Source organism: Anoplopoma fimbria, chromosome 16 (assembly GCF_027596085.1).
Source record: "Anoplopoma fimbria isolate UVic2021 breed Golden Eagle Sablefish chromosome 16, Afim_UVic_2022, whole genome shotgun sequence".
Taxonomy (NCBI): Eukaryota; Metazoa; Chordata; class Actinopteri; order Perciformes; family Anoplopomatidae; genus Anoplopoma; species Anoplopoma fimbria.
In genome coordinates this window covers 4940310-4957153 of record NC_072464.1, presented here as the reverse complement: position 1 = coordinate 4957153, position 16844 = coordinate 4940310, and the positions used below count along the sequence as shown (strand labels likewise).

At 39.7% G+C, this 16844-nt stretch overlaps 1 protein-coding gene across 4 annotated transcripts; it reads right to left on the bottom strand.

Moving 5' to 3' along the window:
- Nucleotides 1-1820: 1820 nt before the first annotated feature.
- LOC129104334 (interferon alpha/beta receptor 2-like) lies at nt 1821-16833 on the bottom strand. 4 transcript variants are annotated; one of them, XM_054614965.1, is made up of 7 exons: nt 16477-16832; nt 15569-15701; nt 14090-14265; nt 13770-13921; nt 9821-9983; nt 5213-5346; nt 1821-3609 (listed from the first exon to the last, which is right to left on the bottom strand). In XM_054614965.1, exons 1-7 carry the CDS (start codon nt 16514-16516, stop codon nt 3442-3444), a joined length of 966 nt encoding a protein of 321 aa, XP_054470940.1. In that variant the 5' UTR covers nt 16517-16832; the 3' UTR covers nt 1821-3441. The 4 variants fall into 4 exon arrangements, with proteins under 4 accessions (XP_054470940.1, XP_054470941.1, XP_054470943.1 ...); XM_054614966.1 differs by having other exon boundaries at nt 1822-3609; nt 5228-5346; nt 16477-16829; XM_054614968.1 differs by having other exon boundaries at nt 3517-4880; nt 16477-16833.
- Nucleotides 16834-16844: the final 11 nt, after the last annotated feature.

Genomic DNA, 16844 nt, shown 5'->3' with positions numbered 1-16844 from the left:
TTTATTACTGTCAACAAAATCCACTTTTTTTTGAGATTCACTCAAATATTTCATGTTTTATATAAATGCAATAGGAATCCACATATATATGCAATAAAATATGCAATATAAAGTTTTGATATTTAAATCAAAATATATTTTGTTGAACATTTATAAACAAACTGTTAAACTTGTCTTTACAAACTGCTTGTCATGTGTGAACTTCACTGTGTGTGTGGTTTTTTGAGACTCACCTCACGTCGCTCGAATCACAATGCATTATTTCAACAGGAAATTAGCTGCAGCCAATCAGATTTCACCTCCATTTCAACCACTCACATGAGTGTACCCTAATGAGGGTTTACTCTTACGTCATACTCAGGAAGCTAAGTTAAGTTTGAAAGTAGCTAACTTACCTGTCGTCACCTTCCTAAAATAATGGCCGAAGTAATTTTTTGCCAAAAATCATCAAATTTTGTTGCCTAAATCATCTCATGATGCTGGCCACATCTGGTAAAATCGCCTACATCCTCAGTTGAACAGATCATACGATTCTACCCCGTAGTTTAATGGCCTATGTCCAGAGTGTGACTTAGGCTGTTTTATTTTGCCTAAGTCAAAAGACAATGTGACTTAGGCAATTTTACAAGCTTTTCAAGATGAAATCCATCCATCCATCTTCCGTTACCGCTTATCCAGTTAAGGGTCGCGGGGTTGCTGGAGCCGATCCCAGCTGTCAATGGGCGAAGGCAGGGTACACCCTGGACAGGTCGCCAGCCTATCACAGGGCAGACATATATAGACAGACAACCACTCACGCTCACATTCACACCTACGGGCAATTTCAGAGTCATCAATTAACCTAAGCTGCATGTCTTTGGACTGTGGGAGGAACCCGGAGAGAACATGCAAACTCCACACAGAAGGTTGTCTAGCCCGGGAATTGAACCCGGGCCCCTCTTGCTGTGAGGCGACAGTGCTAACCACTACACCACCGCGCAGCCTAAGATGAAATCTACCTAGCCAAGTTATCGCCATTTTGAAGGTGTGAACAAAGACCATCCAGAACTCAAGGAGATCATAGTGTGGAGCGATGGTTGCGGTTATAAGAACCGCAATGCATGTATGGAGAATTTCTGTCCATCCTGGGAGAACAATCCCTCCTCTGTCACTTTCCTTAAAGTTTCCTCCTTTTTTTTCTCCCGTCTTTTTTAGGGCAGTTTTTCCTGTGCCAATGTGAGGTTTCCGGGACAAAGGATGTCGCATGTGTACAGATTGTAAAGCCCTCTGAGGCTAATTTGTATTTTGTGAATTTAATTTAATCGAATTCGCCAGAGCTAGCTGTTGTTTCCCAGGTTCCAACCCTGTCCATGACAATACGTATGAAACACGGGGTATACCCATCAGTATCTCGCACACTGCGCAAGAGTATACCCTCATGGGGCCACGTTTATTTGAACAGTAGGAAATGGAAGAGAACATTAATTGGCTACCTATTCTTTGTTGAGAAAAATGCAGTAGCGAATCTAGCGACATCAGAGGTTGCAGTGGAGTTCACATGACTAGTCCCGGCCTTTGCTCCAGCCTCACCGGCTCCCTTACCACGTCGCCACATTTCGTATCTATTGTATAGATACATATATACTATCCATTATATCCGTTGCGTTACATGAACCAGAAATAAAAAAGTTCAACAGTTTGTATATAAATATGACATCTTGATGCGTTTTTGAGAAACATTTCAAATAATTTGTATACATATATTAATGGATTTCTATTACATTTATTTGAAACAAATAAATATTTATTTAAATATCTTCTGACCACTCTAAGCGCTGTACTTCGTGTTAGCCTTCACCCATTCATACACTAAAGGGGCCAGCTGTCCATCAGGAGCAACTCGGGGTAAAGTATCTTGCTCTGGAGGAGCCGGGGATCAAACCAATGATATTTTGAAAGGAAGAAAACCCACTGTGAACCACAACTGTGTGTGCATCAGAATTGTATATGTGAGTTTTATTTTTTAATATGTAGATTCCGTGTTACATTTGTGTATAATGATTACATTTTTTTTGTGTGCATTAAAAAATATTCTCGTGGAGTCACTTATATATAAATATCAAAAATACAGTTGTGAATCAGTCTGAGTGCATTCTTCAACATTACCAAACACTTGCTCTAGTAAGAGCCTTTTGCATTCTGACTTTACCTGACACATGCTTGGAAAGGGAGGGATGAGTGGAAGGGTATTCAGCAGGATGCAATCTGCAACTTCACCATTGGATGCCTCAATACCCTACACACCGCTCCATTAACAGCACCTTATGTGGTGGTGGCATGTCATTTGTCCGCACCATGGAAACTATTTAAAGTTAGGTTGAGGCAACAAAACCACTTAGTTAGGTTAGGGTTAGAATTAAGAAAAAACTTAACTTAGTTGGAAGAACATCATAGGTAAAATAATTATGTATTGAAGGTGTTTTAGGGAAAACGTCACAAACATAACTTCACGATAACTCAATAACTTTGTTGACACAAACTAGAACCCCGGTCTCATGGTTGAAAGTCCTTTGTTGTTTGTTTAACACAGGGAACTCCACTCCCACAGACGTAGTCTTTGTCACTGTTTATAGCTCAGCGTCACAATCTGCAGCATTGTCAAACATTTCACAGTATATATATGGCACGTTCTTCGCATTGTTTCAGTGGTGTCGAAGAGTCATTTTAACACATTATGTGGTGGAACGTTGTGTGAGGTACATTTTTTTAAATGACCATGTAAACATGTTCTGGTAGAAAATTTAAATACATGTATGAACCTGAAAATATGTTTTTTTTTACCATGTTTACCATGCTTTATTCACCAGAGGGTTTTTATTTCTAGAGCTCATCAGGCTGGTGCTCCTGCGTACAGAATGGAATGGCTACCATCAGTAAGGCATGACAGAAAAAAAACAGCTTTTCAGTAAGTATAATAACAATTATAAGTCTTAAAGGAAAGAAGGACAACAGGGTGGACGGCAGCATTTAAGTAAAGACATGACTACTCTTCAGTAATGAAACACATATTCTAAATGCATACAGTGATATACTCATTACTCAAACTAATGTGTTTGTTAATGCCTATTCCTATATGACTTGGTTGCTCAGGTCAAATCTCATGTTTACTGTAAACTCATGTTCCTCATCCTTTGATCCAGTTATTCTCTCGGTTATAAAACAGACAGCAACTTCATCCAGCTCAAACAAATTTAGAATGTTAGCAGAAGAGTCAGAGGAAATTCTAAATATTGTCATAGAAACAGAATTAAAACAATTTACAAAAAACATCTCACTCTGATAGTAAACCAAAAACTTGACCCTCAACATCTCAAAACCAGTCAACCAAAAAAAGCTCTTCTGGTCTTCAGCTCACGTCCCATTCCCCCAAACCCTTCCACTTTAAACATTGGATTTCATTCCTCAGTCTTCCTCTGCCCCCTCAGAGCAGCTCCTCAGTGGCTGAACCAGCCTGTTGGCAGTCAGGAGGCAGTCAGCAGAGCCATCTTTATGTTGCTGCAAGGCTGAGATCTGATCTGAGACTACCATGGGTGCACATCCACGATTCTGGCATTGGAGAGGGATGTATGACTGGAGATAAGAGAGACAGTCAGTTTACATGCTGCTGACAATACTCCACGTAAACCACAACAGAAATAAAACTGGCACACATGAATGTCTTTGAGTACTAGGTTGGTAACCTGATACAGTCTACTTTTAGACGTTTACCCTGTTTGACATTAAACTGTTTCCGACTTGTGAGTCAAACAGGAGACAGATAAGGGAGAGAGATATAAAGCAGTGGGTTGAAAAAGTAAAATAAATGTTGGGTGTGTTTTTCTTACTGTCAACAAATCTCAATAAAAGATCTAAACCTACAATGTTACAGTCCATCTCTACTTTGTGAATTCCTGTCTGTGGCATTGAGACCAAAGTCCACTGATTCCTACTGAGGACAAATCTTAAAAAAGAATGCTTCACAAATGTGTAGTTTTTTTATAAAGAAAGATCCAGTAATTTCCTCAAACAGCTGACCATTCTAGTTTATGGTTAATATTACTCAAACAGTAGGAATTGAATAGGAATAGGAATGTGCCTTTAAAGCCACAGAGGAAGATATTTCAGGCTTTGATGCACACAAAATACTTATTAGCAGGTACATTCACTGGTGGCTCAGATCTTTTCATCATCCAACAGTTGGTAAAACATTTTAAGAAAAAAAAAATAGATTATCACTTTTTTCACCAGAAGCTGGAACTACAATGGATGTTTTACACTTCAAGCCATACTGGCTGAATGGATTTAATCGAAACGGAAAAAACGTAACTATTAAAAGGGTTGATCCTCTGAGCTGGTAGACATTTATGTTTTCTTCGTGAAATGTTTTTCCAACTGTTGGATGATGAAATTAGCTACAAACATTCATGTTCCCCTGCGGAGGAATTTTAATACCTTTGGTAATCCTCGACTTTTCCTCTAGTGCCAATATTCTAATCCAATACTCTAGTATAATACTCATATCTGCAAAACTAATGAGTGAATAATATCAGCCTCAGATGCACTTTGTGTTTAATGGTAAACATTTATATCTTCTAAACATCAGTTAGCATTGTCATTGTGAGCATGTTAGCATTTAGCTCAAATTTGTCAGTAATTAATATTCTGTTGATTGACGGATTCATCTACTAATCACTTTATCAGTAGTTGAAAGAGTAATATATGAGGCGACTGTGGCTCAGTGGTAGAGCAGGGTCGTCCCTCAATCAGAGGATCGGCAGTTCGATCCCCAGCTCCGCTAGCCCATGTAGATGTGTCCTTGGGCAAGACACTTAACCCCAACTTGCTCCTGCAGGCTGTTCCTTCTGTAAATGTATATGAATGTTGGTTATAGATCTGATGGACAGGTGGAACCTTGTATGGTAGCCCCTGTCATCAGTGTATGAATTGGTGTGAATGGGTGAATGATGACAGGTAGTGTAAACGTGCTTTGAGTGGTTGATAGACTAGAGAAGCACTTTACAAGCACAGTCCATTTGCCGTTTATTTACCATTAATAAAAAACTAATTATCAAAGTATGATCTGAGTTAGCTCAGTTAAAGCAAAACCATCTAATCAAACTCATAATCAGATGCTCTCTATGTGCACATCAAGTATTTTGCAAAGTTTAAGGCAAAGATGAACAGAAGCACACACATTTGGATTGGTTACCAGAGTTCTGTGTAGGAGTTTTCTGAATTCAAAGCACAGCTGACCGCCGTAGACAACCAGTCCAGTGAGGAGAAAGCCCAGAGCACAGAAGGCACCCAGCAGGCTGACGACCACAATCACTGTGAAAAAGGAGAACAGCAACATATTTCAGATTCAAAAACACATTGGCTGTCAGAATGTCAGAATCCTATTACTTTTGTAATGACTGCGAATTCAATTAACCTTCAATTTACCAGGCTTTTTAGCAAATGAAGCACAATTGTTCGGGATTTCTGCACCTGTATTCTAAATATGTGAGGGTTCCGGGACAGAGGATGTCGCATGTGTACAGATTGTAAAGCCCTCTGAGGCTAATTTGAAATTTGTGATTTTGGGCTATACTAAATAGATTGAATTGAATTGAATATATATGATTGTGAAATTAAGAGAATGAAGGAGGAAAATTTTACATTACATTACATTACAGTCATTTAGCAGACGCTTTTATCCAAAGAGACTTACAGGAAGTGTATTCAACATAGGTATTCAAGAGAACTACTAGTCACCAGAAGTCATAAGTGGATCTCCTTTCTTAAACAAGCATCTAAAAGCATAAACCAGAGCAAAAGTACAGTGCAGAGGCAGATTACTACGAAAACAATAATTGCAACAGACTAATCCGAATATAGTAAGTGCTACAAACTACTACGAATAGGATAAGTGCAGTAAACAAATACAAATTCAATAAGTAAAATGGCAAGGGTTAGGGTAAGGCATGGCATAGGGGTGAAAGGGAATGACCTCTTAGAAGACGAGTGAAAAGAGGTTTAGGTAGAAGAGGTAAATGCTGCATATGAGACATTTCTAAACAGCTACTTCTTATAGTATGCAACGCACTGTACACTAATACTGTGTGAACATAAAGGTAGTTATAATTTAAAGCCTTGGAAAACAAAGGGCTTACAAAATGCATGCAGAAAGAAAAATAAAATGTACACAGACTTCAGGAAATTTAAGAACAAAGTTGACAATTATAATGAGACAAGCCCAAAAAAAAAAAGAAAAAGAAATAAATATCAAAGGCACTTAAAAGGCACCTAAAATAAACCTGTGTCCACAGTAAGGTGGGAATCACTAGAAGACCCACGATACAATATCATCACGATACTTAATCAACGATACTATCTTATTGCGATTTGAAATATGCTCTATATGAGTAATATGAGTATTACGATATCAAACATTGCAATATATCGAGATTTATTACCTTTTTCCACTGCACATTATGCAGTTTGTCCACATCTGATTTATCTTTTAAGCTAAAGTTTTCACTCTGTTCATCTCACTTCACTTCATTTGATTGCAGCATAATGGTTTTGGCAGTCAAGCAGACAGACTGATCAACACTGCCAATAGAACTTGTCATTATGTTGCATCAAAACCCAGCTCCCTCTAGTGGACTGAAAAAGGGATGTCACAAGATGACATTTTCATATATCAATTATTATCAGGCAAAATTTCTGGTTTCACTATATTCACGATTATTAACCAGAATTTTTTCGAATAGTTGTTAGAAGGTTAAACAGGTCATAATTCACATTATAATATCTATTTATGTTGTTGTGAAAAAATCTCCTTCAAACAACTGGGTTTATTCAAGTTTCTCACCAAAACTACATTTGACAAGATTACATTTGAACACATCATGATTACCTTATAATTTACCCTGGTCCAATACAAATGTGTAATGAATGGAGCTTGAACTCAGCACAATGTACATAAAAGGACCTTCCAGTACTGGCCTGCGTCATCTGTCAGTGTTACCAGCTCTCCTCCTGCCGACTTCTACACAGTTTTGTTGTAAACAACGTATCGATATCAGACCAGCGTTAAGAAAGAATCAATGCTGATCTCAAGATAACACACGTTTTAGTGAATATCGGCTGGAAATGATAGACAGTAAAACTTTTTTTACTCTGATGGTTTGAGTGTGTATCTGATGACTCCCTGATCATTTACTGTATCACAACACACTGCTGATTTAGGTCACTGTTGGCTGATATAAGACTGGAGTGTTGTTTCCCTCTGAAATAGTTAAAGCAACGCTTAAGGTGAGAGGCAGGACACAGACCCACACAGACCCACACAGACACACAGACACACAGACACACACACACACACGTTACGTGACTCACGCAGCAGGAGATCTCACACGCACACAAACATGTCTCAATGCCGGGAGGACAACATAGATATCTAGATTCTTGGGTTCTTATGGTTATGATACTGTAACCCCAGTTATGGCCGAACCGAGTAAATCCCAACATCCCTCATTGCAATATGAATAGTTTATATAATAAGATATTAATACTCAGTGTTCATGTATTAATACAATATTGCCACACAAAATATCGAGACACTATGCATATATTTGTTCCCCCACCCCTACTCCACAGGTCTGCCCAGTCATTTCATTAATGACAATAATACAGTTATAAAAAAGACAAGAATGATTATTTTTTGTAAATATTGGGCGAAATCTTGAAATTCCATAAAAAAACAAACATAATTTGGGGCAAATATATGGCGGCTGGAACGTGGGAGGTAATGTGTTGTAGTCTAGTGTGTTTCTTGGAGAGGTAAGTGAAATTGAATCAAATCTATTGCAAATCCAAAAATAAAACATTCAGATAGTGATGGGATCAACATAATACTGAAAGATTATTGACTGTACATCGAAGCACTAAGCTATATTTTCAATCTTTCTTTTCAACTTAGTGACCCCTTGACCTCCCTATCTAACGCACTGGCTAGCCCAGTGTGTTAAGGTTTAGGCAACAAAACCACTTGGTTTAGAAAAAAACATGGTTGGGCTTAAAATAAGTTTTAAGAAACAAAAGAATCACACTGGTCTCACACACCTGTCGAGGTTGAACGTACCGTGTTTGTTTGTAGAAAGTCAGAAATACACATAAAGGGTGTTTAAAAAACATTTGATACTATACATCTACCATCTTATACTCTTAATGACATACATATTGTGAAAGAAGAGTAGTTCTAAACTGGTTAAGCTATTTAGATGAAAGACATCCAATAAGTACAGTTTGCTGGTAAAACATCTGAGAGAATGAAGATTGAATGTGGAGTCCCATAAGGCTTGGGCTTTTCGGTTCTAAACTTTTTATTTTGGAATCAATGACATGTGAAACGTCAAATATATTGCAGTTTGTGTTTGTAGTGTATCTTATTTTAGCAGTTAGCCCCTCGGCTGGGTGAGGGAGAAGACCATGTTTGTTATGCGCTTCAATGAGGAGATTCCAAAAGAGTGGTAAAAAGTGAGCGATCTCCCCGTCAGCCATGCATCATCAGCCTGTAGCACCTGTGCAACGCTTAGAATGCACCTGTCACACTAATCCACACAGCCACAGCAGTAGAGGGCGGAGCCTGTGTGAGTTAGAACAATCTGTTTCCTGTTATTCAAAAGAAATAATTGCAGTAAATGTAGTAAAGGGGATCCACGTTACTTCCTGAGTCAAGTATTCTATTTTACCCAAGAAAGAGCTGCCACACACCAGGTGTTTAGACAGGAAATGCAGAGCAGCTCACAGATGTGTAAAAAGTAGTAGTACATCTGTTATTCTAGCTCCACTAATTTAAGATTTTTGTAACATGCATGCTTGTTGTAAAAAATGAAAGGCTACTACCAATGTCTCCTGAATGTCACATTTGTATGCTGTAACTGAAATGGGGGTTGAGTTGATTCGAAATTACAGATGTCTGTTTGTTTCCTCGAACAGACAAATATGAGCAGTTGAGAGGAAAACGTGGGCAAAACCCACAAACACAACATCAGCCATCTGAGGCAACCTGTAGCAGCTGTGCAACGCTTAGAATGCACCTGTCACACTAATCCACACTGCCACCCGTGGTCAAATTAAGGTAGGTTACCAATATACACAGACATATACTCAGACATAACTAATGGCTCCTACGGTGTTCTTTGCAGATAACAATTTTTTTTTGCTTGGTCAGAATTTTGCGGAGTAGACAATAGACAAACTGACATGGAAATCTGACATTGCACATGCAAAATCCACGGTGTCTCTGAATATTTACAACTTCAGTGATGATAAATCATTTATCCTGTTGCGTTTTGTGTTGTATGAAATATGCCCAATTTTTATTTGCACTTTTCCTACTTTTCCTAGTGAATTGTAACTTCTGCTTTTGTGAAATGCTGTTGTCTTTTGACCTTTAGGGACACCGTAGAAGTGTCTTGTTGAAACTGCATAATCAGGTATGAAATAATTAGAATAAAAACATGCCATTACAACTTGAAAACCTGTTGTTAAAAAGTAATGTTCTCATTACAACAAGAAATTGTGCAAATGTATTTTGTTGTTATGGTTGTGATAGAGTCCAACATGTTTAACTGCAATCACATTTTTGTATTACCTGGTCTTGACTTGAAGAAAGCTTGTGGATGGATTGTGAACAGAGAAGTGTGTCTCTCATCCCCCAAATAAACAGATAAAGTTGCACAAAAGAGGCGGGAAGATTACCCTTGTCTGCCTGTCCTAATTATTGTGAGTGTTAATGTAAAACAACACTGACCCGAGCTTTTGGACCGAGGAGGGCTGGTGAAGGCACAGTGAGGGTTACTAGAGACACGGTTGGAGTTGAAGAATGATGTCACAGAGACGGTCACACAGTACTCCACACCTGGCTGCAGGTAAGTGATCATGTTGTCCTCTTTGTAAGGCAGATTCAGACTGAACTGCAACACAACAGACAGACCAGGTGATGAGGGCATACAAATGAAAAATTAATCGCTTTGAAGTTTACATAAACTATGGTATGGTTGTGAACTTTTATAATCTACTGTACTCTTACACTTTGTAAGTGTATATGTCACTATTATTTTGTTTGTATCCTTTGGATTTTTAAATCATCTTGATTGTGTTAACCTTAATCATTTTGTATGACTGGCAATACATTCGTGACGGTTTTAAGGTAAAACTTCAGCTTGTTGTGTTTGAACTGAGTCAAAATATATAATCTTGAATAAAAGGATTCTTAACCCAAACAGTATAAGAATGACACTAACACTGGGTCAAATGGGTAATTTCCCATGAGTAAAGGTTTAATCCAGTATTGTCTTGGCGCTATTTTGACCCAGGCTGCACCAATGTTTTTACCAATGTGGTCTGGACTTCATGCTGAAATAAATGAACAATTTAGAATTCTAGTAGAAGTATTTTAAAAGAGCATTAAGAACTTTATGTAGAGAAATAAAACATTTAAAAACTAAAACTGAACAAGAGATAAAATACATGACTTCAGTATTTATTAAAGCTTGGCTGCAGATCTGACTTTCATACATTTTTATTGGTTACTTGATGCCTTAATATGTAGGTAGCATGCTTAGGTCAAGGTGGGGCTAACTAACCTACAGTACATTGTATGTACAATCTTAATGTGTTAAGTTACTATAGCCACTGAACATCATTCCTGTGTTGTGTTACAATATTGACGATATTGTCACCATAAATCTAGAAGCACAGGCTGAGCCATCTACTGGACTCTATGGGAAATACTCTTCCACCGTCATGAGCACTCATTCGCCCTCTGAAAATAATAGCAAGCCTAGCCAGCTGAGCAGGACGCGTCTACCAGAACATGTGCACCAGGCTGCATGTTTAGGAGCGTCAGCAGTTCCAGTGGATGGGTATGAATGGGTGTGAATGGGTGTGAATGGGTGAATGATGACATGTAGTGTTAAAGAGCTTTGAGTGATCGGAAGACTAGAAAAGACCTCGACAAGTACAGTCAACCCTAATTGCTGCATTAAGTGATCTCAATTAAGAGCGTCTGTGTGGACAGAGAGGTCATAATAAGCTGTTTATTGTAACCTTTGCTGTCCTGTAAACCTTGTTGTGTATTGTGAATTTAACGGACCGCTAATTAATTTATCGTGCTTGCTGCTTGATTCTGTGTTTGACACGTTATATTGATCGTGGCGTCCCACACCGTGGGCCCCCTGCTTGTATTTCTGTCACAGCATGTAAAGCCAGCAGCATCGATTAAAGGACCACAGCCACAGCAGTAGAGGGCGGAGCCTGTGTGAGTTAGAACAATCTGTTTCCTGTTATTCAAAAGAAATAATTGCAGTAAATGTAGTAAAGGGGATCCACGTTACTTCCTGAGTCAAGTATTCTATTTTACCCAAGAAAGAGCTGCCACACACCAGGTGTTTAGACAGGAAATGCAGAGCAGCTCACAGATGTGTAAAAAGTAGTAGTACATCTGTTATTCTAGCTCCACTAATTTAAGATTTTTGTAACATGCATGCTTGTTGTAAAAAATGAAAGGCTACTACCAATGTCTCCTGAATGTCACATTTGTATGCTGTAACTGAAATGAGTTGATTCGAAATTACAGATGTCTGTTTGTTTCCTCGAACAGACAAATATGAGCAGTTGAGAGGAAAACGTGGGCAAAACCCACAAACACAACATCAGCCATCTGAGGCAACCTGTAGCAGCTAAAAGCCACGTTTGAGTCCTACACATGTGTTTCACTCCATATCTGGATGGAACTTTCATAAATCTGTCAAAGAGGTGCCTTGTGGGTTTGCTGTTTTGATTTCTCCGTACTTCACGCTGTGCTGAGTTTCATATCAGTTTTTAAGTTTCACATATGAGTACATGCAACCTGAAATTAAAGGCTCTAACAGAAACATGCAGAGCTGCAGTAAAGCACTGGTATTTTATGATACTGGGATGATTAATGGCATTTGTCTTAATTATTAGGGATTATGACGAATTGTGATATGTGAAAATGTGATGGACACATTTTACACATACAGCACCTTAATCTTATTAGACTTCATAAAATACAAACAGTGTCTGACTTCTGCATGTTGAGTACTGATCACTGCTTTTGCTCTCTATATATTTATTCTAGCAACCAACCAAAAACAAGATTAGACCAGTTTAAACCAGTGTGGATTATTTTTTAACCCTGACCAAGTCCAAACCAACAGGTCATAACCAACCAATTTAACAACCTGAACTGGATTCAATGTTTCTTCCAATGCATGGCTGCTTTAAGCGAGGCTAGAGGGCCTTTGTCACTGAGTTGTTGTTGACTTATTGCTCAAGGGCTCATTGGCGTAACTATCACATAAAATAGCAGTGGGAGCTGGCTAACACCACTCAGGGGTGACAGTGGCTCAGTGGTTGGGTGGGCCATCTTTCAGAAGATTGGGGTTCAACCCCGGCCCAGTCCCTGGGCCAGACACTTAACGGAGAGCTGTGCCATCGGTGCAGAAAGACTGTGAATGCATAAGTGAGGTGCTGAAGAAGTTTAACTCAACTTTGATTTGTGGAAGCTACAAATTGATGTCTCGTTGCCTGACAAGTAGTTGTGGCCTGTTGCTGTGTTGCTCGTAGTGTTAATACCATATCTTAAATAATGATGTGTTAAAAGCGGAGTGGGTAGGTTTTGTCAGTTGCGCTTTGTGAACACATTTAAATTCAGACCATCGTCCCCGGCATAACAACGCCTCACCCCCGGACCCGTTAGGGTTCAGTAGCCTCATGTGACTGCTGACACTTCACCAAGCATTACTTTGGTGAGATTGTGGTATATTTTTAATGTTTTGTTATAGAGTTCAGGGAACTCAGAGGATGGGTACTTTATTACCTTCGACCTCCCTTGCTTGCACGTGTCGCTTCTGGTTATGTCACCTGCAGCTGTTCTCTCACTGGTTGGGCTTTGAAATGTCAGATGCAAGCAAGGTCAAAGTTCAAATAATTTGATCTTTGAACTCAGCGCTCTGCAATTTCGGGCAGTCTGGTAGGTCTGGCTGTGAGCCTGCTGAGACCACAGACTGAAGAGGGTGTGTTGGCCAGCGGAGCCAGGAAAACAGGACACCTCTCAAGCTCAGCGGCAGGAGACTGCTGCAGCGGTCAGGAGAATGTGACTGCCAGACGGCTGGAATCCAGGAACAAGTGGCGGCGGGTCCGCAAACAGAAAACAACGGTTGTCGGGTGGGAACCCTGGGCTCTGAGCTTGACTTTGGCTGGGACCTCCCACTCAGGAACCGGCTTGTTGTTGGCTCAAGACCCAGACTCAGGAACTCTGTCTGGACTGACGTTTCCGGGACCCATATTTGCTTCTTGGGACTCCAACCCCCTAGATACCTTGGTTAGATAGCCAGGCGTGTTACCCAGAAAGGGTACTGCTCAAAGTCCACACTGTCAAGATCAGACAGGAGGCTAGCAGGCTTAGGGTCAAGACAAGACAGGAAGCTCTCTGACTGGGGTGCTAGCTGGGTGCTAGCTGGAGGCTAGCTGGGTGCTAGCTGGAGGCTAGCTGGAGGCTGAAGAAGAGCTGTAAAACCGTCTGCCCAGTCGAAGCTATCGGATAGTCGAAACTGTTGACCTCTTGTACTATTGTTTATTTTATACTAGTATTTGTATAAAATAACACTTCCTCAACAATGTGTACATTGTTTATGAATAAAAAATATTGATGAATGCAGCACATACACACATACCTGTACGCCATCCCTGGACCTCCGCACATAGACGACAACTCTTCTGTAAAAGTCTTTGAGCTGCTGGAGCCCCTTTGTTGTAGGAACTCTGATCTGCAGGAGCAAACAGTTTCCACATCCAGACACGGACACATCAGGAGGTCCCAACACAGCTACAGGGAGGAATGAACAATTTCAAATATAATGAAATACAAGTACACTGCATATTCCATGTTTATATGGACCAGTTAGATGTTTGTCATTGAAGACTGGCACCTTGTACCTGTACCTGGAACAGGTCTTATTTTTTTAAATCTTAAATATATAGGTGTGTGTCTCACTGTCTGAAAGAGGCTGGAACTGCCCAGACACGGTCCAGTTGGATGTCTGGGTGGAAGTGAAGGCTTGGATGCGGGCTATGTAGTGATCAAACGGGTCCTTGAACGCTCGGGTTAGGTCACATGTCTGTCCGGCCTTTAGCTCCAAACAAACAGCCACTGGTCTCCACGTGTTCCTCCTCCAAAGTGAAGGAAATACAGAGGGACAGAGAAAAACAGTGACAATAATCCATGACAAGACCAAGAACAATGTGTCATCCTAAAGAATGAGGGTGAAGGTCAATGCAGAGAGGGAGGGAGAGAAAACATAACTAACAACATGTAAAAAATACAGTTAACATTCACGCTCTGAAAGATACAACAAACTGGGCTTTGACAAGGAACTCACACTTGTTATGATGTCGCTTCAAGTACACAGCAACTCAAGAACTGTGTTAACTCACAGGGCTTGTCAAGTGCCTCAGAAACAAAAATGAAACATATGACTCACTGTGCAGAGCGGGCATGAGATAAGCATCATTATTGTTGAATAATATCAGACTATGATAAATATGAGAAGCTATTGCCATCCAGGGATGCCAGTCTGTTGTTCAGTCCACCTTTTTGATCCAGTCTGAAATATCTCCACAACTGTTGGATGGATTGGGATTACATTTGCACAGACATTTATGCTCCCCATAGTGTTGTAACAAATTGGTAATCCCTGAGTTCTCATCCAGCGCCAGCAACAGGTCAACATTTTCACTTTCAAATTCCTCAACAATTGTTGGAAAGAGTCTACGCAATGGTTTGGACATTGTTCCCCTCAGGATGAATTGTAATAACTATGCGGATCCCTTGACATTACTTTTCAAGTTGAATGTACTACTCAATACGTCTTGGTTTCAATTCTTCAACAACAAAAAATCCTTATCATAACTTAATTTTGTTTATGTAAGGAAAATAATATTTTATAGTGTGTCATTATGAGAGTTTTTAAACTCTACAATATGCGTCTTTGTCAGTGTCAATGACAAGAACTATCCAGAAAATGCAGACAAACCTACATTTCCTGTAAGAGCTGCAGTTGTTTTTGTGAACATAAAGGTTATATGTTGCAATAATTAACAACAACCAAATCATTGCTTGTAACGTGAATGTCTCAAGCTTGACAAATCACTGATCTCTAGCTCAGTTTCCCCCAGGAGGTTTGAGTTTGGAAAGCGGTGGGTTTGTTGTTCATGTTAATAACCAAGATGAGGGCAATCATCTATTATACAGCTTTCATGAAATGACAAACCACAATAAGTAAAGCTTTGTGAGGCAGACTGTTTAAAGTTCCTAGAAGCAAACACTATGTGATAATAATGAAGTCTTTGTTTCTGGTAATCATCTTGTCAATGTTTGTCTCAGTAGATATAAAGTGAAAGCAGGGAGTCATAAATACTGGTCCCTCACTGTGATTTATCAATCCCTGCTTTCTGATGCCCGTGGACTGAATACCTGAGGCGAAGGATCTGAACAGTGAAATGGGTGTCCGAGGGGGTTTCGAGGCCGGGCAGGAAGCTGAGTATGTGCTCCATGTTGAAGGAGGAGATGGAGACGTTGCAAGGTGCAGGGATGGAGACACACACCACTGCACAGGAGGACAGGATAACAACACAGTGTTTAGATTTTCAATAATACTGTTTGATATTTAGAACTCTGTATCACCAAACATGGCTAAGTCTACAGTCTGCACACATACGGAAATATTTCCTGCAAATAGCTCTGAATCTCAGTGAGTTGTGAGCAGTTACAAAGTTTACCAGAATAACAATGCGTTTACTGCTCCAGACAATATTCACATACACATCTACACACAGCTTCTTTAACATTCAATTCAATTCAATTCAGTTTATTTTGTATAGCCCAGAATCACAAATTACAAATTTGCCTCAGAGGGCTTTACAATCTGTACACATGCGACATCCTCTGTCCTTCCGTCACATCGGCACAGGAAAAACTCCCCTAAAAAACCCCTTTAACAGGGAGAAAAAAGGAAGAAACCTATGGGAGAACGACAGAGGAGGGATCCTTCTCCCAGGATGGACAGAATGCAATAGATGTCATGTGTACAGAATGAGCAGCATAACAGAGATACAACACATTCAATGTATATGACATAAATGATTCATATAATAAGACTACTTATAATAACAGCAGCAATTATTACAGTAGAATTATAGTTATGAAAATCATCTCAGCCCAAAGGTATAAAAACAATTAAACACACACAAGCACAATGTCCTTTCACAGCACTACCAAAGCTCTGTTGAACACAAACAGTCCAATGACTACATGCATTCATATCACACATTCACCATATAAACCCCCTACTTCCTCCACACAGTCAATCCAAAAGGCATTACCAAGGTGTAAATGCAGAAGAAGTATCCACAATCCCATCATCTCTCCATGGACTTGGTTATGGCTCACAGTAAAACTTCACGCACAAGATAAGGCTGCTTTGTGGGTTCGAGCGCTCAACATACAGAGAGGGATGGGAGGGAGCATGAAGTTACGTGTGGGGGTTGGTAAACCAACACTGTTAGCATGTGCAGATCTGAGTTTCTATTTCCCAAGAAGTCCCTCCCTGTGTATTTTGTCCTTTAAATCCTACATTGAACTGTGTGAGCTTTTGCAGTTGCAGGACAGAAACTGGTGCACACCAGTCAGCAAAGTTGACTTCAAATTTACTAACATTTATATGATATGTGGGGTTTTTCGTGTTATTATA

What these genes read in the sequence shown, in the direction of transcription:
- LOC129104334 (XM_054614965.1), bottom strand. Translation starts at nt 16,516, where the DNA reads ATGATGGGATTGTGGATACTTCTTCTGCATTTACACCTTG. An exon ending in GTTCAGATCCTTCGCCTCAG is followed by an intron (nt 14,266 to 15,568) that starts GTATTCAGTCCA and finishes TTCACTTTGGAG; the next exon opens with GAGGAACACGTGGAGACCAG. An exon ending in CTCTGGTAACCAATCCAAAT is followed by an intron (nt 3,610 to 5,212) that starts GTGTGTGCTTCT and finishes TCTTATCTCCAG; the next exon opens with TCATACATCCCTCTCCAATG.